The sequence below is a fragment of the Scophthalmus maximus genome, chromosome 19, assembly GCF_022379125.1.
Source record: "Scophthalmus maximus strain ysfricsl-2021 chromosome 19, ASM2237912v1, whole genome shotgun sequence".
NCBI classification, from domain to species: domain Eukaryota; kingdom Metazoa; phylum Chordata; class Actinopteri; order Pleuronectiformes; family Scophthalmidae; genus Scophthalmus; species Scophthalmus maximus.
Window position 1 is genome coordinate 271,367 of NC_061533.1, and position 24,938 is coordinate 296,304.

The window sequence follows — 24,938 nt, forward strand, 5'->3', positions numbered from 1 at the left end:
TTGTGTAGTGTGCAATAAATTGTCACAGTGGGAACACATCAAAAAGAAAAATGAAATGAAATGAAAATAGACCAAATATGTGTAAGAAATACATTAATTTCCAGTTTATTAGTCACTGTTCACATAATTTTGTCACACCTGTAGCGTGCACATGGCTCTGCTTGAAATCCTTTCATCATCCTACAGAAATGAAAGAAAAATAAACATATTTACTGTTTTAACTTACATGTAAACATGCACTATACTGCTTCATGGCTCTGAACTTATTGTCTTATTACTGTTCGAAAAAGTGACACTGCTTAGGATGAAATATTATGTTGAAAAACTGTAGTGCATTTATGCAGGACATGAGTACAATTTCTTAAATCTTTCCAACAATACAATTTAATTAATGTGTGAGAAAAGCAAAACAAAGCTGTCTTCCTGTACATTAGCTCATACTTCTCCCTGACTTTCCAAAGAGAACTGATGGAGTTCTTTGTATTTCCCCTGTTTTACACGTCTCACAGACGCAGTGTCTCCAGATTTCCATGACAAGTGGAAACCCATGTTGTTGTCACTGAACTTTTAAAATCACAGAAACTTTCTAAAAGACACACCGGAGTTCTTGACACAATTAAACTATCCTCTATTACTAGCTGGTTTGCTAATTAGGTTAAATTCATAGCATTCATCAACAGTTTCGTGTTCGGCCAAAGTTTCCTTGCGCAAGTCACTGTGCATGATACCTAGTTCACTGTTCACTAGTTCACTGGATGCAAGTATCCAGCAGTATGTCAGTAATGCAAATGCAGACTTCATTTAAACGTGTGTGTGTTGTGGAGCAGTAGCCCTGGCAGCTAGTCGCAGCCTTAAAGGATGCTACGTCGTAAGATTATGTGAAGCAGTCTTCGGGAGAGTCAACCTCGGATCTGAACTTCTTCATCCTGTGAGAAGATGTAAAATCAAAACTTGAGATTATCACTGGCTTTTTTTTATTTGGTGTGTCTGTGTTCATCAGAATAAGTTACGTGGTGGTGAAATTTCACTTTTACAGAATTCGTATAAAACATGTAAATCAGATTATTTTTATACATACCGTTTCAGCGGTGTCTGCCGTCTCCTCTCCCTCTGTTTGCTCACTGCCGGGGGTGAACACCTCAAAGTCGGACAGTGCGCTTTCCACTGCCTCCTCATCATAGTCTGTCTGATACTCATCAGAAAGTTCCTCTGAAGGCAGACAGGGACATTTTTATCCTTTTACTACATGAATGGATTTTGAATCATTTCCTGTATCAATTATGTAGCTTTACAAGGATACTGCAAGGATAGTAGATCATTTGCGCCCTTTTGGACAAAGCAACACTTTTGTTACGACATCAGGATGAACAAAATGTTGATTGTTTTATGTGGATATTAGATCAAAGATGTAGCTTTCAATCCATATCAAATCATCAGGATTTCTGAACAGCTATTTATGGTTCCTGTAATTGTATTAGATATTTTACTCCAAAAAGCAGGCTTTTGAATTCCAAATGTCCTCCTTGTAAATATATATATATGTATACAGCATTTTTTGGCTCATGATTTCAATATGTTATTGATTACTAACCATTGATTAAGGCATTCTTCACGGGTTCTATTCTCGACACAATCTCCGCCAGGTCTGTGAAGGAGGCATTCGGGCAGGTGACCACCTGAAAGACACATTGCATTATTGCAATGAAGAATTTGAAACAGCTTCAGTTTCTCACTTTTTTGATAAAACATTTAGTGCATACATCAAAACACCAACATACAATTAATCTCTGTCAGATAAGAAAACAGATCAACAGCAACTGTGCTGACAAAGGCTTCACCTGTTTGGGAAAGCCAATTTTAATATAAAACTTGTTTTGATGTTTGAATCTATGCAAACCACTACTATGTGGAGCCTTGGGCATTTAGCCCATCACAGATTCTATAACCCCACCGCAGACTACAGACTGTCATGATTCCCTTTCAGAGGTGCTGAACAACGTCTATGCACAATTTGACAGGTTGAACATCGAGCAGACAAAAAAGACCATCCCCTCCAGACGTCCTGTGTGTGTCGGGTGTGTTCAGAAACGACCAATGGGCATTATCTTGTGTAGTGTCTTAATGGATGACAACCAACGCCATTGGTTGGCGTCTTAACCATCATGACGTCTTTACAGAAAGACTAGCTTGTTTGATTTGTGTGTGTGTGTGTGTGTGTGTGTGTGTGTGTGTGTGGTTTAATGCAAGCCAAATTCATGATATAGTTGTTTTCATTAACATATTTTACCGTAGTTTTGATCACTGCTCAAAAAATAACAGAAGCTCAGATAAATAATAATCAAAATTGATGTGACAAATAAGGCTAGTGTCTCTTGGCCACCCCTGTACGTTACCCCTCATCTATTTCCATCTCTGATAGTGACAATATGATGATACATCAGACAACTGCCCCACCCTCATCTGAAATAAAAGTAAATAAAAGATAACAACTTCATTACAATTTTAAAATCGACCCCCAGGTGAGCAGCGTCTGTAGATTGTACTCACATGGCCAGGTTTGGTCTTGTGGAACTCTTCCTGATGTCTATCCTTCAGCATACTGTCCACCACCCTGCTGCGCTGCCATACGTTGAACAGCGTCTTCCCGTGCTGGTATCCCACCTCCTGCAGCCAGGAGAGCCAGGGGAGGAGGGTTAGTGAGAGATTCAATGGCAGCAGGGGGGGGCATGGAGAAACAGGGAAGAGAGGAGACACTCACAGCGATCTCGTCGAACTTGCCAAACTCTAGAGTGCCGTAGTGGTCGATGGGCGGTCGAATGTACTCGCAGTACTCACTGTCTTTGACCAGTTCCAGCTGTCGCACACAGCAAACGTAGGCAAGTCGGGTCTGGATCTCTGCCATGTTCAGGACCTGGAAGGGAGATTTAGGGATGCTTCTACCACTGAATGGAAATATAATCTGTGCTTCTCAGTAGACTTCCATTTTTTTCCAAGATGTGACATATTACTGAACAACAGTGTATGATAACTGCAGTAGCTCTCTGATATAACGGAGCCTGGCAGTTGTGGAATATGATTGTGCAGAATACAATACATACAAGTTCTTAATATAATAAAGATGCTTAATATGCTTTTAATATGCATGCTAGTAAGCAACTTTTGAATAGTCTGTGTCCCGTACCCGAGGCTGCGGGTTCGATCCCCAAAACAATCTTTCTCCAAAATCGATTACTGCCCCTAACATTTATTGCAAGGGTCAGTGTACCTTGACTTTCTCAGCCAGTGGGTTGAATCGCTTCCACAGCAGCCACCAGCCGTTCAGGGAGTCCCCATAGTTGGTGAGGTTTGTCTCATCCCGGCTTCCAACATCAATTGCAATCACAACCTTGGCCCCCATGGAGCGAGCCACGTCAGCTGGACAACAAAATAATAAACAATTTTTTAGGTGTCAAGTGCAGTTTTAAAAAAAAGAGATATTATTAAGCTTTTTTTTCCTGCTAACAACCAATTTGAGGTTTTCTATGATCTAGTGTGATGCTTTTGTTGGGTCCCTAATCCGTGCTAATCTAGGTAACAGAGCTTCAGCAATGATGATACACTGCCACTGCACAGCAATCCAGAATGTCTGGAAACTGCTAGTTTCAATGCGAGTGTCATAACCTGCGTTTACAGTTAAATGTAAAGCTTTTACTTTTATTTGTAAATAAAAAGTATTCCAACAGTTGTTACATTCCTATAAACCTAGCAGGGAAGGGTTACATCAGTCGCTTATTCCAAGTAGCTATCCCACAGTAGTTATCCCACAACAAAACAATTTTGTGGGGGCAGCTCCTGTATAAATACCACAAACTGCCTCATTACGGCTGTCAGTTTCACCTTTCAACATACAAATAAACCTAATGCCATAAACAAACCAATTTTTTTTTTAAAGCAATTTACTCATATTAAACAGGAACAGGAAAATACACTGTGCACTCAGTACTCACCAGGTAGGTTGTTGATGTAGCCACCATCCATGAGTAAATGCCCATCTTTAGGGTCACAGAGGGGGGGCAAGTAACCAGAAAGTGACATACTGGCCCTGACATAACGCCACAACGAGCCTGGACACGAGATAGGTAGTGTACGGTTAACACATTGACAGATATGTTTTTAAAGGAGTTTCCAAAAATTTAAAACATATATGAATTGCCATCTTCAGCTAAAGGTCAAGGACTTAGTCGTTTTGTCTTAGTCTCATGTGTATTGAATTCAATTTAGTGACTAATTACATGTTGGGACAGTCTTTCTCAACTCAACTCAAACTTTATTTATAAAGCACATTTTAACAAACAACTGTCGACGAAGTGCTTTCTGATCAGTAACACACTGTGCCACTGTTCCCGGGATTCATTGGGAATCACAGAAGATACAAAATGTAGTTTAAAAAAAGAAATAAATAAAAGTTAAACAGACCGTCAGTGTGAACTCTCATGGAGGAAGCTGTAATATCTGTTGTGATGTTGAAGTACGATAGCCACAGGTCCTAGGAGAAGAGAGACAATAAAAAAGCAACATCTGTGATCTTGATTTTAAACACTTTTTAAACACATTTGTAATCAGGCCATAATCACAAAAATCACTTTTGCAAAGTTTGTTCAGTGCTTTGGAACGATAACAATTACCTGAATAAATCCCTTCTTCCTCTGTCTTTAAAGTGAAAGTTTCAGTTACATAATTCCAACTCTGTGTTATTATGACTGGCAGCTGAAAGGTAAACAGAAAAATCCTCATCTTACCTCTATCTGTTTGCCCTTGAAGACAGAACTAATGCCGGAGTTAAAGGAAGCTCCAGAAAACATGGAGGTAACTGGGTATGTCAGATCCAAAATCTTCTTAAAGTAAGAGGTCATGTCCTGAGGAAGGAAGAAAGTTACAAAGGAAAATAAAAAAAACAAAAAAGCAGTGGACTGATCAGCAAAGATCAAATCAGTTTTATCTCAAATTCTCTACGGGCCAAGGCTTTTCAAAGACAAACAAGGGTCAAGTTTGAAAATATAAAACAGAAGTTTGTCATGTCATAATGACAAATAATGATGACAAAGATTTAACTAGAGACATTAAATGTCTCCAAACTGGATGAGAGAAGTTTTATATATTTTTCATATCTTTTGTATGATGTCAACACACCATGGCCCATTCACGAGCCCTGACCCTCATGCGACTGTAGCTCTTCTCCTCGGCATACAGCGCTCCCATTAGGGACCCGATGGAGGTCCCTCCCACCAAGTCGATGGGGATCCCCGCCTCGTTCAACGCCCGCAGGATGCCGACCTGAGAGCAACCTCTGAAAAGAGATCAACCAAAAAACATTACAGATATCTCATATTATATTTTTCTTTCAAATACTTTCAAAAATGTGAATTTTAACAATTCCATGAGACATATGTTCACAGTCAGATTCCTGTCATTATACGGAAAAACTCCAATAGAATGATGTTTGATGTTTTTGTGTTTTGTGTTTTGATATAATGTGTCAAAACCCAATAGGAACAAGTTATTTAAAGATGTTTCAGATATGAGAGCCACAGGTGAACTGATACTTAGGCGGCACATACCACACAAACCCACTTGAACAAAGGAGGCTAGGACCAAATATATAGTCCGAGCCTTCATACCAAGACCATATGTGAAAGCAGTATCTACTGTAACTGGCCATATGACTATCAAGTGTCTCAGGTCATAGCACCCCCAACAAGGCTGTGCAATCGCCCATCTACAAAACTTGCATTCCCACCTCCATCTGACCTACATATTTCAAAAATGTTATGTATTTGTGAAGATATGACTCAAATTGTCAACGTTTGCCATTTCTCACAATGGTGAAGAATCCTTCAAACAATTCCTAGATCCAGATCCGGATTTGAATCCCTCCCAAAATGTGATCACCTAACGCTGTTGCTATGAATACTCTCTCATTTGTGAATAGGCAGTGCAGCTCTTCAAATATGACTTAAAATAAATTAACATTGGCTACGGCTAATGTTTAGAAAGTGAAAATGTTATTAAGACCCCATAGATGTTTCCTTCTTCCACAGAACATACTGACACACAATCTGCAGCTCGTGTCTTCCATCTCTGCACACTCTCCCTCCTTTAATTTCATGCGTCATGAAAACAGCCTCACTGGTAAGTAATAATATTTTGCGTGCAGTTTACTGATGTCACCTCACAGAATTTCTGTTGTTGTTATTATTTGTACTGTTGGTTTAATTTATGCATACATTTCACCTTTTTTTTTTTACATGGACAAAATTATAGCTAATATGTGGAGTACCAAATGCTGAAATATAGTACTTGATTCAGCTTGAGATTGTATGGTATATGTTTGATTCCTGAGGCTAAATTCTACCATGTTAGTGTGTTAAATGTGTCTGACTATAAAATGTCAGTACCTGGCGCCCCCTCCACCAAGTACCAGGGCGATGCTGTTTCCCGTCAGGATCCTGGCCAAACGGGAGAAGTCAGAATGACGATCTGGGCATTTTTCAAACACTCGCTGGTACAACTCTATCTGAAAATCACACAAAAACACACACACACACACACACACACACGCCTTAATCATTTGCGAACTGGGCTAGAATTGCCCATAAAAGACACAAGTGAGTTGGCCATCAATACCAGTTTTGGTAAACTGCGCTTGGAGAACACCCTGCGGGGGCAGGACAGATGATGGTGTCTGGAGATCCAGCTCCGCATGTTCAGCCACTCGGCTGTCCCTTTGGGCGGTGGGCCATCCTCCCTGTGCAGCAACACCAGCTGCTTCTGGGCCCGGACTGCACTGCCCTCCAACATTCGCTCCAACTACAGGTGCAGCAGAAGAAGAATAAAAATACTGTAATGGTGCAGTCAGACTCACTTCCTAAAAGTCTGTGAAATTAACTGAACATTTTGGTCATAATGCAAACTAATACCATTAAACATACCATTATATTTACCCTGGGTGGCGGCCATGCATAGTTATGTTATGTTGATGTCATGTCATGTCAAGACAATCCACAAAGCTACAGTCTGACTTTGAATCCCTCACCAGAGAGCCTGGGCAAAAACTGTATCCTGTCAGGCCCCATTCCTTCCCTAGGTCTCAGAGCGCTTTAGGGCTGCACCACTGGATAATGAACTTCTGCACCGCTACAGGCTATGGTTTCATTAACAACACTGATTCCTTTTGGCAAATGAGGGATCCTTTCAAACAAGACGGTATCCCCCCAAATGGTGAAGGAGTTAAGCAACTTCAAACCATATCTATTGCAATGCTTTCCCAGGCATTTATTTATTTAACCTTTATTTAATTATCGGATTATGGAAAGCCCTCATTTTCAATGCAGCCAAGATTACACAAATATAAAACACGATAAAATGTTAAATTATAAAACATCAATAGTACAAAGAATGCAGAATAGTAAATGTTTGGAATATAAAGGACATAAATCACTAAAAAACAGTGACATAAAAATCAAGGGCATGCATCAAATAAACACTTGACATGATTTAGTTGCATTCAGGCCATGCATTAATATACCTATCCCGTGTATTTCTGTGTCTCCCCCTGCCAAGATACAGCTCTCTTCTACTCTGGCTGAGCCTGGTTCTTTCTCTATCCATTCTATCTCTATTATCATTAATTACAGACCAACAAAACATGATAAACACCATCATCCTGCTCTTAATACAATCAATCTGACTCAGATCTCCCTCATTTTATCTCAAAATCTGTATTTTTTAAAAACTTTTAACTGAGACTTGGCTAAAACCATTTTATCCTGTTAGTCTGATTTTAGTACCCCTGTACCGAACTCCTCCAATGTAAACGATCTTGTAAGCTGGTTCAATGACCAGTGTGTATCTGCACTAGATACTACAGCTCCCTACACTACCAGGTCCCCCTCCTCATTCAACTCTCGTCCCTGGATCAATGACAATATTCGACTACATAAAAGGGAATCCAGAAGAGTGGAGCGTAGATGGAAGAAAACTAGCCTCAGGGTCCATCTTCACCGCCTAAAGGACTTGATGTCCAGGCTCAACCAAAACATCAAAGAGGCAAGAATTGCCTACTTTTCTGGCCTAATTAGGGACAATAAACATAGGTTCCTTTTCAATACCATTGACCGGCTTGTAAACCCTGCCCACCCTGCAGGTCATGCCTCCTCCCCAGTAAACTTTCTTTGTTGACAAAATAAATAACATTTGTTCCCATTTTCACAAAGTTAGTGCATCCAGACCCGGCAAAACCTCCACAAGAAACCTTGGTGTAATCTTTGAACAGACCCATATAAATAAACTTGTAAAAACCTGCTTCTTCCAACTCTGCAACATCTCAAAAATCAAATCAATGATTCTAATCAATGATCATTGAACTAATCCATACCTTCATCTTCTCACGCCTTAACTACTGCAATTCCCTCTTTCCCTGCCTCAGTCAAACAGCCCTGTCTTGCTTGCAAATAGTGCAAAACTCTGCAGCCTGGCTATTGAATAAATCCAACCGCAGATCTCACACAACACCAATCCTTGCATCCCTCCATTGGCTCCCCATAAAGTACAGAATAGACTTCAAGATAATGCTTGTCCCATCACAAGGCCCTATAGGGTCTTGCCCTTTCATATATCTGTGAACTTCTACATCCCTACACTACCTCTAGGCCACTCAGATCATCCGACCAAGGTCTCTTATCCATACCCTGCACTCACTGCAAATCCAAGGGTGATTGTGCATTTGCTGTTAGGGCCCGTCCCTCTGGAATTCTTTCCCCCCCTCTGTTAGATCAGCTGAGTCCATTAACTGTTTAAAAAAACATCTCAAAACCCATCTCTATCGACTTGCCTTCCCTGTATAAGGGCTGTACTGTAATTTGATCTGTATTTGTATATGTGTCCTTTTTGGTTATATATATATTTTTGAATGCTTCTTATTTTGTATCTGTATTATGTAAAGCACTTTGTAACTTTGTTTTAAAAGGTGCTGTATAAATAAAATGCTTACTTACTAATAGATCTAAAACTAATTCATGATCTTGTGGTAAATAATGTTATTATGACATCCGTATGAAGTCAAAAAATTATGTTTAGTAATACATTAACTTTTGCAACCAACAAGAGTAGAGACAAGATCTACAGTTTTATCAACCAACCATTGTGCATCACATGGCATACATTATATCATGATTAAATGGCAATATTACCCCCCCCCCCCTAAAAAAAGTCGGGAGTTTTTAATTATTGTGCCATGTCTTGTGTGTCTAGAAGGAAACATCTTCTGTAGTCACTGCTAAATAAAAGCTGAGCAGATGTTTGGTGTACATGGAATCACACTGACCTCGCCCACGGTGGGCTCCTGCTCACCCAGTCCCACAATGATGATGCAGTCAGCTTGGCGGATGCAGCGCTGGGTCCAAGGCGTGAGGTAGGAGTCAGACTGGTAGAGGACAATGCGATGGATGTCTTCCTGCTGCCCGAGCCAACTGGACAGACGATACTCGTGGACACTTTAGAGGAGACGTACATACGTCAGCCAGATGTCACCTGCTACTGTATGTATATAAACATTTATGTCAACTAACTGACATATGTAAAACTTTTGTCTGTTTGTCTATTAAACTATTAAAATGCAGTAAGAGTTGAATTCATGTGAAAGTTGACATCCATTTCATTACCAGTTATACCTCAACTGACTCTGAACAGGTATCTATTCACTGCAAAACCACTTCATCAAATGTCTACCTGTCCAGAGCAGCAGAGCCAAGTCGCTGTTTGATGATGTCACTTGTCAGGAGTTGAGTGGGACCTTCAGAAATCAGACACACAAAAAGCAAGTTCTTTTTTATAAAACATATGAAACCATGAATAAGTGTGAAGTAAAATCTATCATGGTGCACACTCAACATCAGATCTTCCCTACCCTGAAAGTGGTCAGGCATGTGTTGGGGAAAAATTTGTTTATGCAGTAGGTATAAGCAGTTAGTGCTGCACGTCTTAACTGTAACATGTAACTGTGCTCAATTTGCAGTAACTGTTTCATTGTCACTCGCCTGGTAAAGCCTCGGATTTCATGACTGTCTTTCCTCACTAGGTCAAAACCAGCAATCAAAGTGTATGCGTGTGTGTATGTTTGTATGTGTGTGTGTGTGTACCAATGCCACCGAGCGCATGCTGCAGCTCAAGAGTGAAGGAAGTGAGAGGAACCTCCTCGGAAACAGGCAGGATGGCCACAGTAGAAAGGTTGGAGGCTGGATTCCCAGCATCCCACTTGCTGGTGGGGGCGTTGAGAGCCAGACTACGAGCTGCTGGGCAAAGGGTGTTTCTCTTATTGGATATTATAGACAGCAAAACACATTTGCACATACTGAACAGGAATTGAATACATTTAAATATACATATTAGTATTTTTGTGGCCACGCTGGCTCATAGATGTCACAAGCCAGCCCGCGATTTCATGTTTCAAAAGCCAAAATGGTCTCCACATGATAACTAGTACCGTAGCAGTTGTTGGTAAAGCAGATATATTTAGTCCCATCCTGACATACACTAACAAAAGGAGTACATAAGTACCGGCCAGTGGTCCGTTGACCTGCTGCATGTTGCCCAAGATCTTCTGTCCCAGGAGATGAATGAGCCTGGTGACAACTTGAGGATACCTCCTCTTGATGGAGTTCAGAGCTCCTTCCGGTAGTTTGGCCAGCTCAGAGTCTCTGACAGCGTGAACCGTGGTGGCTCGGTTCATGTGTGTCAGGGCCTCAACCTGATCAATCCATAAAAACGAGTGCACTGCAATTTGTCATGTCTAAAATGTGTTGTCTTATTTATATTTTTAATTCTAATTTTCAGTGTTTAATTTAAAAAAATTAAATTTCAAAACCCACACAGTACCCGACTTGCCAGTTTCGGACCACTCACCACGCCTATCAAGTCACCACGACCATACTCTCCAGCCAGCTCCTTCTTTCCGTCATCCTTTGCTATGACAGAGCGCAGTCGGCCGCTGAGGACGATGAAGGTGCTGTCTGACTTGTCTCCTTGTCTAAAAACAATAGAGCAATCAGGACACAGCAACATCCAACACTGCTACACTCACATAGGAAATATGGAATTTGAAATGTTCTAGCAGTATTAATTAATTAACCTATTCAATTTCTCTCAAATATTGGATAACATCTATAATCTGTATACAGTGAGTGGTTTTTGCTGCTGTCAATTCCCTGTGATCTTAACGCACTGACATGACAGACCTATTTTGTTGTTGGTCTTGTGTCACCAAAACACAACATGAACAGTGGACATTAATTACTAAGAGTAACTGAACAAAGAAAACTGTTTTTATGGAAAAAATACATTAATTAGATTAAATTTCTGTTTATATCACAGATACATTTATTGTTTTAGCCTAAAGCCCATGACTGGTTCTGTAGAGCAGATACCTGTAGACAGCACGGCCAGCCTCCACAGCCATCCAGTCCAGGGCGAAGTCGATCTGTCTGACAAATGGCGACACCCTCTTCACCACAGTGTGAGCTACATTCAACACTACCCTGGGCTCCTCACGCATCATTCTGCCAAGTGGAAAACACAACGTGTTTGCATGTGCCTTAACCCCCAAAAGAAGTGACTGAATGTTTTTATGGGAGCCGGATCCTACTCGTAGAAATGAGCCTTGGATATGGAGAGAAAGGTGCAGTCTCTGTGAGCTCGGACCGTGAAGATGAGGGGCTCGCCTGTGAGAACAGCCAGGTGACCCACCATCTCGCCCGGGTGGGTGACAAACAGCAGGGTCTCCTCCTCGCGGTCAATCATACGCTGGTAAACGTGGAGCGAACCTGAGATGACAAAGGCCACACTCACGTCCTGTAAGTGATGAAAAAAAATAAGAGATGTGGAGGAGGTCGATTTTACATCAGGTCTTCAATGAAACAGTTTAAGGAAGCTCAAGCAAAGGGTGGGTTTGAATACTATTAGTTCAATATATTATGTAGGATTAAAGGCTTTTATTAAAGAGGGTTTCTCCTTAACAAATATCGAAAATGCATTGTGGGAAAAAGATGTTTCTGCAGTAGCTCAGCCCAAACTAAACACTGGCTTTAGAGAGGACCATCACATTTTTATGTTACCTGAAGGCCACTGTGGGTTCACTTATATACTTTCAGTATGCAAAAGTACCACGTGATATTTTTGATAATTTCTTCTACTATGGAGCTATGTTATTAATTGTTGTTGTTTGCTTGTATGCAAGCGCACAAGGAGCTCAAGGATGCACAAGGATGCAGACACCTCACTCGCTCGCTCGTAAGCACGCACGCACGCACACACAAACACACACACACAAATTAGTTTAAAACATTTTTCGGTACATTAAAACAATATAGCCAAATCTGCATTTGGTGCTTTAATAACCGGCTCCTAAAAGACCAACACAGTCAGTTTCTGTCAGTGTTATCAGTGTCCCAACAGACTGACCTGGTCTCCTTGATGGCCCACTACAGTGCCAGCTTTGACCTGGCGAAGATTCACCCTGCCCTCCAGCAGAGTGTGGTCCTGATCATCAAATGACAAGTTAAAGACACTGTGGACTTACATACACAAATACAACACTGTTTGCATATCAACCTGAATACATATCACCTACTAAAATGTCCTTTTGTGGGATCACTAAGTGTATAACTAAATTGTGCTTTTGCCTTGAAATAATATTTGGTTGCTGTGAACCCTTGATGTAGTGTATGTAGTTCATGTTGTACGCTACCTGTATTTGGATGACCTGAAGCAGATCCTTTTTGGCAGCTTGGAAAATGGCATTGACTTTATTCTGGTGAAGATTTCCTCCTCCAGCATCACTATATTCATAAACAGCAGACGGAGTGTGCAGCATTGTGACACTCTTCTTCAGAATAGACTGAGCAGACAGAAAGACACAGAAAAACGTAATGGCCAAGAGGAAGAAACCAAATGACAGATGGACAATCATTCTCATTATATTAACCCTACAGTGTGTACATATGCAGTGGACTAACCCACTAAATCAAGTGTGTAAAATCATTCTGTGAGTACCCACAGCTTACATTCACTTCATCCTGTAAGCCTTAAGAAGTATACTTTCTTATTACTTTTTTATCTCAATCAGGAAATGGATGAGTAACTTGCTTAACTTTAATAATATATCAGGTATCTGCCAGTCCAAATCCTTACACCAACTTAATCAATGGTGGCAGGAAAAGCGAGCGATAAATTCTATCCTCCAATTAGATACTACCTAATTTTCTCAAGAAAATAACAGTGTGCGCCATAATTACTGTGCAGATTGGCTTCTGTTTACAGGGGAAAAGTGGTTGTCTGAACTCACATGCTCAGTCAACCTCCCCTGAAAAATATCTCCCTGTCATCCAAACTGCCAGGAGTCAACTATCAAACTTCTAAAGGTGTGAGAAAGAATATTCTTATGCAGAGACCTTAACAGGGTTGTGATGCACAGTCTCCTCCTTGGCAACTCTATCCCGCTCATAAACTCTGTTGAGGGCGAATGACATTTCACCTGCATGACGCACACACACGCACACGCACATACACACACACACACACACACACACGCACACACAAATTAGGTAGTATCCGCAACAAGACTCACACTATGACGCTCAAAATGTTGGTCAAGTTTCCTCACATTTTAAACATTATACATAGTTTAAATCTACTTATGAGCTAATAGTATGCAGAGTTGACACAGTTTATTGAAATATTATATGACGAATCAAGACAAGAAAGGCACTTAAAATAAAATACATAAAAATAGTGTATTTGTGTATATACAGTACCTGTAATGGCCACTGGGGTGGAGAGAGAACGAGATTTCTTGTATTTTGACGAGGAGATGTCAGAGAAGCTGGACTTTTCTGTTACTGTGTGCATCAAGAAAGGAGAACAGACCTTTAGACAATGACTTCTGCAGCCTGACAGTGAAAATGATGACAGAATGATGTCGTATTTGACCTGCATCAGCTTTTTCGGAGCCCAGATCATCGGAGTGGGACGGCTGCCTGCGGAGGCCTCTGAGGGAATGAGTCTCACCCAGAACATGGGTCACTGACACCAAGGAGATGGCTTGACTCTCCTGTAACAAGCACATCAACCAGTCAGTGCAGAAAAAAAAACCATATTTTCGCTTTTCTAACTAAATATAGAATGCGGATATAGGGATATGGTGGGAAGACGTCAGCCAAAGCATGCGCCACGTAACATTTCACATATTCACATAAATACTCCTGTGGAGAGAGACTGAGAAAAAGTTGTTACTAGATGTCTAGGGAAATTATATCAATACCATCTAAAGATTGTTATTCAAATTTAACATATTTGTAGACACAATTGAAAGTGAAGCATACTAGTACAAGCGAAGAGAATGTTTCATACTTGCATCATTCTTTGAATAGTTCCTTCAGATGTGGACAATGGAAATTTTAAGAGCTTAAAATATACCTTAACCAAAGAAAAATGTTTCCCACTGGCCAGTTCGTTGACTGGAACTGTAAAATCATAGTTTACATGTTGTGCTACACTACATATCATCTAAAAAAAGTTCTTAAAATAAAGCTCTTAATTCTGTATTTGGGAATAGAATTGCAACAATTAGTCAATCAATCGATTGATTCCAACTATTATGATAGCCAATTAATCATTTCATAATTTTTTTAATCTGTTTTAAATCTGAGGAATATTTGCAGCTTTTCTTTGCCATCAATTATAGTAAACTGAATATCTTTGGGTTTTGGTCCATTGGTCAGACCTCAAGACAATTTGATACGGACTGTGAGATATTTCATGAATACAATAGAAGCATCTTGGAGACAAAATGTTTCATGATGGAAATTACTTTTTATCTGCCATTAAGAAAAATAACATAAGAAAGCAGACTAATGTTTCCTTAACTGTGTTCCCTTAAGGTATATAGTAAGTTAGTAAAGTTTATTTGCACAGCACTTTTCACCGATACAAAATGATAAAGTGCTCGATGCATACCCTACATGAACGTTGTATATACTATATATGTAAACAATATATAATACTGTGTCCCACCACAGTTTCATAATGATACAAGCATTTTTTAAACAACATAGAAGATCTCTAACTTTGTGTTTTGCGCCGTTGATTTAACTGATGACACTAATACATGAGAGAAAATTGAGGTTAAGTGAATTAAAATAAATGTTATGTGGGACCAGACAGTCTGAAGCACAAAAATGATAAAAAAAGAAGAAAAAAGAACAGTACCGGGTTGAAAAGCTCAGTGGTCAGGCCAAGGTAGTTGTGTAAGGCGAGGAAGGTCACTCTCTGAAGGCGCACCATGATTATCTACAAGAAGGAAACAGGAGAATGTACAGACTGTACAGTTAATACAAAAAGAAAATCGGAAATGGTCATGAACTCTATTGAATGTCTGTATCTCACTTCTCATTGTCAGTAGACACTTTACCTGAATGACTCGAACAAGAGTCTCTGGATATTTCTCAAAAACAGACTGGAAGGCTGCAGCTGGAAGACGCAGGACAGTGGAGGGAACCGCAGCTTTTGCTGACACTGTCTTGTAGGGTGCTGGATATCCCTTAAATTTAGATAATAGTGTGTGGAGAAACAGAACATTATGAACCGCAAAAAAAATAAATAACTAGACAAAATGTGAGTTAAGTTGTACGACATAATGTCATGACGAGAATAAAGACAAAAGCAAAATGCAATAGCTGAAATGAACAAAAAAAATGAAATGATGAAATACTGAAGTTTTAAAGAATTTAAGCCATTGCTCTGGTAAAAACAAAGCTAAAAACTAAAGCTTTGACAAGTGTTCATGTCAAACATGAAACAAGAAAAATCAGCCTTAAGTGATTGTACTATACATTGTGTGTAACTGGACTACTTTCTTCTATATTTTGTACATTTAAACACGGCTGCACACATTTAAAAAAAAGGAGACGAAGGGTGACGAATGATCACTAAGACTTTACACGTACAGTGATGATGTCCAGGATACTGAGCAGACTGTGAACACTGTCTCCCGGTAAAACTTCCTTCACCACTGCATCTGTACCATCCTGCAATTAGAAAACATTTTCATATGGCAGCAGAACAACAGTCAGAACGCAGGTAAGATTTACCACACATCTGAACTTTTTGCATGCTGATCATTAAGGAGGAAAGGAGGAAACAAACAAGTGCCACTTCACCGCCAAGTGTGAACGTCATCGTTATTTTGTAATGCTGTAAGCATTTCAGCCCCATGCTCTTACACTCTCATGGATGCACAGCTCCAAGCGGCCATCTTGAACCACATAAATACTGTCATCAGTGTCGCCTGGTCGGAAGAGTCCCTCTCCCTGGTGCAGGGGAATCAGCACCATGTGACGACACAGCTCCAGGAAAAGAGGCTTCTCAAAGTGGCCGAGCACCCTGGTGACAACACATGTACATATGTTGTGTACATTATATCACTACTAATAATAATTATTATTATTGCCAAAATTCAACATTATGAACAATCCAGGTTAAGGAATTCCCATGTTTTTAATGATAATAATAATAATAATAATTAGCCATCATGTCTGAGGTGGTTTAGGGTCCAGTTCTGATTGTGTACACTGGAATCACAAGTGATCTCTTCTGTAAATTCTCCTTCACGTTTTGTCCGGTTGGTTTGACGACACTATGATTACCGGTGGTAAAGGGAAGTTGATTTTAATAATACACATCTAAAGAGATATTTTCAGAAGTGCATACAAATTGACCACTGGGGGGAGCAAACAAGCTTTGAACAGCTACTCTGACAGGACTGCAACACAAAAAGGAGAAACGTGTTCATCTGTTTATAGTTTTCATTGTGTCGTTTTGTTTGATAAAAGAATACTAAAGTTGTCTTACACGGTACTGCCAAACTCATGATACAATTAGTTTCCAAATTATATGATGTGTAGGTAAATGTGTAGATTGGCTCGTTTCCTGGTCTGTGCAGGGATGCTGTAATGTCCTGTAAATCTGTCCTCTGTGGATATGCAAGTGGAAACTCCAGGCATGTCTTCTCTTTCTGTGGAAAATTCTATCAGAAATGGTCATTATTAGTGGATGAATTTGTTTTTCTTTCTTTACATTTTTAAGGAAATTAATGATTAATAATGCTGACTTTTGTACAATATTGGGAAGTAATAAGAATAAATCGAAGCCGCTTTCTGTTGTCGTCCAACATGATAACAGCAAACTCACAATCACATTTTGGCAAGGATCAACCTTTATACTTCCAATTAGGGCTGATATCACTGAACGACTATCAATATAATTAACATATCTATAGAGTTATTATCATTAATAACAACAACAACAACAACCCTATCAGCTATATTTAACTTTGTTCAATACCAGGATATTGTGACAGTCTTACTCCCAACATGCACATACTGTACGTGCATGCACAGTTTTCTATGTATCCGTTATGAGTGAGTTTGCAATTTAAATCCCAAGAGAGCAAATACAGAATGCACATACATTACATTACATTGAATGACTGTTGCTGAGAAAAAACAATCATAAATTAAACCAAATACATGTTTAAAAACCTAAAAGATTATACTTTTAAATGAGGCTAATGCCAAAGTTCTTTAACAGGGGGTTACCATAAAAACTTAAATTATCTACTGTAAATGTCCATCCACAAAATAACAAAAAACATTTCTTACACTTAACTTTGTTTGATTGTTTCAGTTGTAGAGATTCTATACACATTCTATACATTGAACCATTCATTCGTTCTACAATCACTGTGGGACTGCAAAAAACTTTATTCTTGTTCATGAGGAGAAGCTAGTTTTTTAACGTACCTGACATTTTTCAACATGTACAGCACCTCAGAGGGGAGATGGGAGTTCTGTACATCGAACTCAGTCAGGTCAGCCTCCAGCAGACAGGGAGGGGGCTCCTTGGGTTGCAGGGTGGGGGGCTCCCTCCGGATACGTAGGATCCTATCACAAAATGCACATAAAAAAAAAAAAAATACATTCTTATATTATATATCTTATTATATATTCTAGTCTACAAACAATGCCTTAATTAAAAGCTGCAACTTCAAACTTCAAAAAACTGGTCTAAATAATGGTAGAAAATTTGGGAAAATGTCACAATTTCATAACGCCTTAGGTTGTTAACTTCAAGTCATTTGTTTTGACTCACTTGTGAGCTATTGACAGGACTTTGGTCCTCTTCCTCACTCTCTGCCGAGAGGCCAAGCTTGTGTTAGAGGCAGGGGCTGAAGACAACGTCTTAACCTACAACAGCAAAAAAATGAATACATTTTGGTGGCCTAACATGTTTGCATTTAAATGCTGCCTTACAGAATGAGATGTTTAGGAAGACACTGACCTTTCTCATGATCTTTCGGCCATAGAACATCACCTTGTCTCTCTTCCTGAAGCGATAATGAGTACCACCAGCCTCATCCTCTGAAACACACCAGCCAGCCTCTGTAAGACACTTCTGCAATCTATGATATGAACACATCAGCAATATGAATCGGTCTATACTTCTCACGCTTGTGCTACAAATCCCCTCTGAATAAATCACCTTTTTTTTTTTACATTGATGGCGCCGTGCTAGGTGGCACCCTGTTACAGCAGCTCCTGGTGTTTAGTACTTTTTAAATGTCTTTTACTTGCCTTTTTGTACTTTTTTTATTACTAAATCTTTGGACCACTGCAATAGTGACGACAACAATGGCTGGTATTTGTTTCAGAACGTTTCTCTCTGTTTCACTGCTACTTTCGTTACACCTGGTAATGGCGAGGGTTTTTTTTACACACGCGACCAGCTGGTCGCACTGTGTGGATCGGCGCTGCTGCCAGGAGCCAGGCCTGAAATCCCGGAGGAGCTGCAGAGCGGGAGTGAAACGGAAAGCAAAGAGGAGGGAAAATAAACCAGCCGTTCCAGCGATAAGTATGGGGAACGTAAGGTCTCTGGGAAGTAAGACGGACGATCTGGCCGCGCTTATCAAGACCATGAGGGTATATCGAGTGCAGCATCATGTGCTTTATGGAGACGTAGCATACTATGGCATTTGAACATATATTGCATATCCTTGATATCAGGTTCGTCCACTAGTTAACTAGTAAAAGCCAAAAGACTCAAAAGTTCACTAGTTGGATTGTTTCTGGACTTTACTAGTTAACCTAGTGCGGTCCAAAATGTCTACTAGTTAACTAGTAAAAGCCAAAGTGCTCACTAATTAACTAGTAACACACAATGCTGATGAGGAGGAGTAGACCAAGGAATTTCAGGCTTCCTATTGGCTGTTCAGTTCAATATAAACCAATCAGGACTCAGGATTTTGTCCATATCCCGCCTTCTTCATTTGCATGTTGCACACTAATTAACATGTTGACCCTAGGAACTACAACTAGTGAACTAGTGGCTGCAGTGTGCCGCCTACTTGTAAACTAGTCAAGGTGAAAACATTCACTAGTTAACTAGTTGATGCCTCTTTGGACCGTACTAGTTGACCAGTGTGGTGGTGCGACTGTCATACATGTTAACAGGTGAGATTTTATCCCATCAATATTAGAGCCAGTGGAGCGTACACGTTAACTAGTATTCAGTTTAGTTGAACTAGTACGACGGGAACCTCAACTAGTGCGCAAAAAATATCAACTAGTGCGGCAAAAAGCCCAACATGTTGAACAAATGTCTCACTAGTGGTTCCCAGTCGCTTACTAGTGCTGAGTGAGGCTCAACTAGTTAAAGGAAAAGACTCAGCATGTAAGAAAAATCTCCAAACATCAGTTTCACTAGTTAACTAGTGACTATTTTTGGACTGCACTAGTTAACTAGTACGATCAAATGTGTGCACCTAGTTAACTAGCAAGGTCAAAAATTCACCTCAGTCGTTAACTAGTAGACATTTTGAACCTTACTAGTAAACTAGTGGCTATTTTAGACTTTACAAGTTAACTAGTTTGAAGAAGTCGATTGAAGTTCCTAGTCAAAAAGTATCATTACTGTACGTTATAAATGACTAATGATGTATGTGACACAGATGAAGTACAGGTACTTCTTACATTAATATATATGTATATTTATTAAGAGCAAGCTCTTCAGGTTTTACAGGGTTACATTTTGGATAGACGGAGTTCTTACTGGAGAGCTAATAGGAAGCCTTAAAGCCTCTTGTCCCCACCTCCTCATTAGCATTGTGTTAGTGTCACTAGTAGGCTTTTTTGAAATCATTAGTTAACTAGTAAGGTCAGAAGGGCATTAAACGAGTTAACTAGTAAGCACGTGGGCTTTCACTAGTTAACTAGTAAATTTTTTGAGGCTCACTAGTTAACTAGTAAAGTCAAAAGAGGCTTCAACATGTTAACTAGTAAACATTTTGCCTTCACTAGTTAAGTAGTAAGCAATTTGTATCTCACTAGTTAACAAGTAGGCTGAATCCATGTTTACTAGTTAACATGTGAGAGCTTTTGCAGCTCACCAGTTAACTAGTAGGACTTTTAGTGTGACTAGTTCGGTACACAGGACCACTAGTGCGTCAAACTGGTGCTACTAGTACGCTGCCCTTGGTCACTAGTAAGACTTTTGCTGGAACTAGACTTTTGCTGGAACTTTTGCAGCAACTAATGTTCCACTAGTTGCTGAGAAAAGTGACAAGTAACAGTTTTTGTTCAACTTGTATGAGAAAATGTCCAACTAGTACAAACAAGTGTCCAACTAGTACTGACAAAGAGCCAACTAGTGGAGGAACCTGACATCTGATATCAAGGATATGGAATATATGTTGAAAAGGTTTGCCATACATGGCTGCACTCGCGTATCCCGGACAACAGCGTGGATGCACCCAACTTCAGGACGGTTCGAGCGGACAGAGTCGAGCAGACAGAGTCGAGTGGAGCAGTGAGAAGAAAGAAGGGGGGATTGCACTTTATCTGGGTGACAGGTGGTGTAATCCTGGACATGTTACAGTGAAGAAGCGTCTCTGCAGCCCAGACATTGATATGCTGGCAGTCGGGCTTCATCCGTATTATCTGCCGAGGGAGTTTACGTCCACCATTGTGATTGTTGTTTACATTCCTCCATCAGCAGCTGCTGACGTCATACACGCCAGAGTTTCCCGTCTACAGACGTAGCAGTCCAACGCGTTCATGGTTATTACTGGGGATTTTAACAATGCAACACTGGACAAAACACTCCCAAACTTTCATCAGTATATTGACTGCCCCACCAGAGACAACAGCACACTGGACCTCCTGTTTGCAAATAACAAGGATGCATACAGCGTCACTGCCCTCCCCCCACTCTGCAGATCTGATCACAGCCTTGTCCTGATGACTCCAAAGTATGTCCTTCTTTTCCAGCGGCAGCCTGTGTTCACTAGGACAGTGAGGAAGTGGACTCAGGAGGCCAATGAGGCACTACAGGACTGCTTTGAGTTTACGGAGTGGGATGTGCTGTGTGATCCACTTGGGGAAAACATTAACACCATGACAGACTGCATCAAGGAATGTATAAAATTCTGTGAGGCTACACCATGCCAGCCCGGACTGTTCGTTGCTTCCCCAATAACAAGCCATGGATCACCAGCGACCTGAAAGGACTTCTTAACAAGAAGAAGAAAGCCTTCAGATCGGGGGACACACTCCAACTGAGGGGGGTGTAGCACAAACTGAGGGAGAAGCTGCGGGAGAGCAAAGACTCTTACAGGTGGAAGAGCAAACAAGCTGAACTGTTTCTTTAACAGGTTTAGCACACAGCCCTCTCATACCTCTTTCACACCAAAATTACCATGTAGACCCGGGTTTTTTAAACGCTGGTCGACCAGTGTGAAAGGGGCTTTAGTCTGCCGTCTCGTCCACCACACACCCTGCCCCCCACACAACTCCACTGCCTTCAATGCTCCCGCCCCTTCCCCCTTTCTCCCCTGTGGTGAGCACACTGGATCCAAGCACTTGTTTTCTGATGACTCTGGAGGGGTTGGGTGTATAAGTGATGGACAAGAGGGAGAGTACAGAGCTCTGGTGGACAGGTTTGTGGAGTGGGCGTGAGCAAATCACCTGCTGCTGAATGTGGACTAGACCAGAGAGATGGTGATCGACTTCAGGAGGAAGAGTACAGCTTCGCAGACCCTTTTCATTCTGGGGGAGGAGGTGGAGACAGTGAAGTACTACAAGTACCTGGGAGTCAACATTGACAACAGACTGAACTGGAAGACAAACAGCCTTGCTGTGTACAAGAAGGGGATGAGCAGACTCAACTTTCTGAGGAAGCTTACATCCTTCAATGTTTGCAGCAGGATGTTGGATCAGTCTGTTGTTGCCAGTACTGTTCTTCACTGTGGTCTGCTGGGGGAGCAGCATCGGAGCCCGTGACGCAAACAGACTGAACAAACTGATCAAGAAAGCTGGGCTCCCTAATAGGCTGCAAGATGGATGCCATTGAAGCAGTGGTGGAGTGGAGGGCTATGAACAAACTGTTATCCATCATAGATAACCCGGACTATCCTCTCCACCTCACACTGAACAGACAGCGGAGCTCATTCTCCAATAGACTGATTCAGCTTCGCTGCCATAAGGGCCGCTACAGGAAATCTTTCCTGCCACATGCCATAAGACTGTATAACACCTCACCTCTGGCTGACAGAAAGACTCTGGACTCTGATTAAACTAAACATAAAACATAAATGCCGGCACATTTGCACCTTCATGTTACCATGTTCCTCTGCACACTACTGGTAACTGATTGTACTATTGCACTATTTCCACTGTTAATATTAATGTAAATTCTTTATATTTATTATTCTTATTTTCTATATATTTTTGTATTTGTATATTTTACATTTATGTGTGTATATATTGTATATATTTTATACAGGTGTGCTGTGTGAAACGTGCTGCTGTTACATAGGAATTTCCCAGCTTGGAAAAAAAAATAAAGTATCTATCCATCTGTCTGTCTGTATGTCTGTCTGTCTGTCTATCTTTCTTTCTTTCTTTCTTTCTTTCATTCTTCAATTTCAGGAGCTTTAAAGCACCAGTGTGTAATTTTTTGTAATTTTCTGGCGGCTTCTGGTGGTAAAGTAAACCGCAACCAACTGAGCAACCAACACCACTGATTCCATTTCCGGTTTCTGGCAGCGCTGAAAATTCAACACGAATGTACCGTATTCTTGACCGTTTTGTGGAACCGTATTCAACACGACGTAGCAAACATGGGGACTTACACGGAGGTCGGGTCCACCTACTGTAACTATATTAAACTCATTCAAAGTTAACGTAAAACATTTGTTCTTTGTTGCAGGTGATTATACATATATGAACACATAGTTATGGACAATATATTCAGCTTCTGTGAATAAGTTCTCTTTAAATAGTTCACACTAGCTTTAAATCCCTTATAATAACAAAATCCATGTACTCGCAGTCAACTAAACAAATTAGCTTGTAGCTACAATCTGGTGAGGGACATCAAGTGGGGACGTTTGCGTGAACTTCATATTTAAAAAATATTATCAGCATCCTGTCCTATAACTGTTTAAACCTAAATTAAATAAAAAATGCAAGTACTGTGAAACAGTGAATGTTGTCTCTGAAACACGTAATGTAACATAATGTTCCAATAATCATCACATAAAATCCTCTGATCCAGCAGCTGGTTAATGTATGAACAGTGTAATCTTTACATCGTGAAACTGTTAATAAATAAATGCACTGTGGAACAAAACTGCGTTTACAGTGTGCAGGGCACTGACTTGACCGTTTGTAGCGTCGATAAAGAAGGAACACGACCACGCCAATGACTGACATCACGGTCACAGATCCAATCAGCACGGCCGTCCACTAATAGAAGAACAGTCAATCAACGTGTTCAAAACATTTGAATTAGCAGCAGACAGAACAGTTCCTTCATTAAAAAAGAGTCATATCTGATATCACCACCCTCTCTTTAATCTATCCTTCTGTCTGGGTGCTCACTTGTCTGTTAACCCCATGACTTTTTACACTCACTCACTCACTCACTCTCTCACACTCACACACAAAGAAAAACTATTACACCATTACTAAAACACTATTACAACAAGGTTTTGGTAGATTTCTTTTGCTAAATGGCAAGAGTATGAACACTTACAATAACATATCAGTTACATTCCATATAACAAAGAAGAACCATTTGCAGGCCTGGAGTCAGAAACTGAGTGTCGGCAGTTACCATGTTGACTTCTGTCCTTTCTTCCACCATTTGCTTTATCCTGGCCCCGATCTCACTGCCGAGTGGAACCAGGCTCTTAAACGTCAAACAAAGGAACAACAGGCACAACTTCATGTCTCCACTTTCTTTAGCATTTCAAGAAGGCTAAATTACTATCTGCTATCTAAACTTCTTTTTTTCTTTCTTTTTTTACCCAATAAAGGCCCAATAGTCTGCTGGGGAAAAAAACATTCAGCATTGTGGAGTATTTAAGAAGCATTTGTCATGTTTATCACAGTGTTAGGACACCTGTTTGATGTCACAACCTAAATGCCTTGATAAGGACAAGGACACGGGTGTATTATTGTTTATTATCAGTATTATTAAAACTATTATTGTATAGAATGGGGGTAGGACTGGATGAAGCATGTTGCTTCTACTACTCCTTTTCAGACAGATAATGTTACTTGTATTGGGAAAGGCTATGATGTACACTGTACAGTGTTTCCCCTAGGTTTACTGGTTGGGGGGGAAGGGGTTAGGGTTAGGGCTCGTTAGGGTTAGGGTTAGGTTTCACGAAGTGAAAGTTTAATCCACAATCTTTTATACAGGAATGAGGAATGAGGTGTATAAGGAAAGTGACCTTAAATTACTTCTGCTTGGCATTATATGTAAAATTAAAAAATATATATATATTACAT

At 40.4% G+C, this 24,938-nt stretch overlaps 1 protein-coding gene across 7 annotated transcripts; it reads right to left on the reverse strand.

The window, feature by feature from the left end:
• Nucleotides 1-76: 76 nt before the first annotated feature.
• On the reverse strand, nucleotides 77-24,387 carry pnpla7b (patatin-like phospholipase domain containing 7b). Of its 7 annotated transcripts, none has more exons than XM_047329161.1 (33): nucleotides 24,259-24,387; nucleotides 23,801-23,888; nucleotides 18,427-18,506; nucleotides 18,238-18,332; nucleotides 17,889-18,029; nucleotides 16,311-16,470; nucleotides 16,035-16,115; nucleotides 15,500-15,628; nucleotides 15,298-15,378; nucleotides 14,020-14,140; nucleotides 13,845-13,928; nucleotides 13,482-13,564; nucleotides 12,779-12,928; nucleotides 12,493-12,570; nucleotides 11,678-11,883; nucleotides 11,460-11,591; nucleotides 10,939-11,062; nucleotides 10,594-10,783; nucleotides 10,176-10,325; nucleotides 9,766-9,829; nucleotides 9,362-9,530; nucleotides 6,664-6,846; nucleotides 6,435-6,553; nucleotides 5,170-5,326; nucleotides 4,779-4,895; nucleotides 4,456-4,525; nucleotides 3,987-4,103; nucleotides 3,266-3,414; nucleotides 2,759-2,911; nucleotides 2,548-2,664; nucleotides 1,592-1,676; nucleotides 1,079-1,209; nucleotides 77-180 (listed from the first exon to the last, which is right to left on the reverse strand). In XM_047329161.1, the coding sequence occupies exons 1-33, from the start codon at nucleotides 24,370-24,372 to the stop codon at nucleotides 133-135; spliced, it is 3,966 nt and encodes a 1,321-aa protein (XP_047185117.1). In that variant the 5' UTR covers nucleotides 24,373-24,387; the 3' UTR covers nucleotides 77-132. The 7 variants fall into 7 exon arrangements, with proteins under 7 accessions (XP_047185117.1, XP_047185119.1, XP_047185116.1 ...); XM_047329163.1 differs by having other exon boundaries at nucleotides 77-926; XM_047329160.1 differs by having other exon boundaries at nucleotides 10,176-10,328.
• Nucleotides 24,388-24,938: the final 551 nt, after the last annotated feature.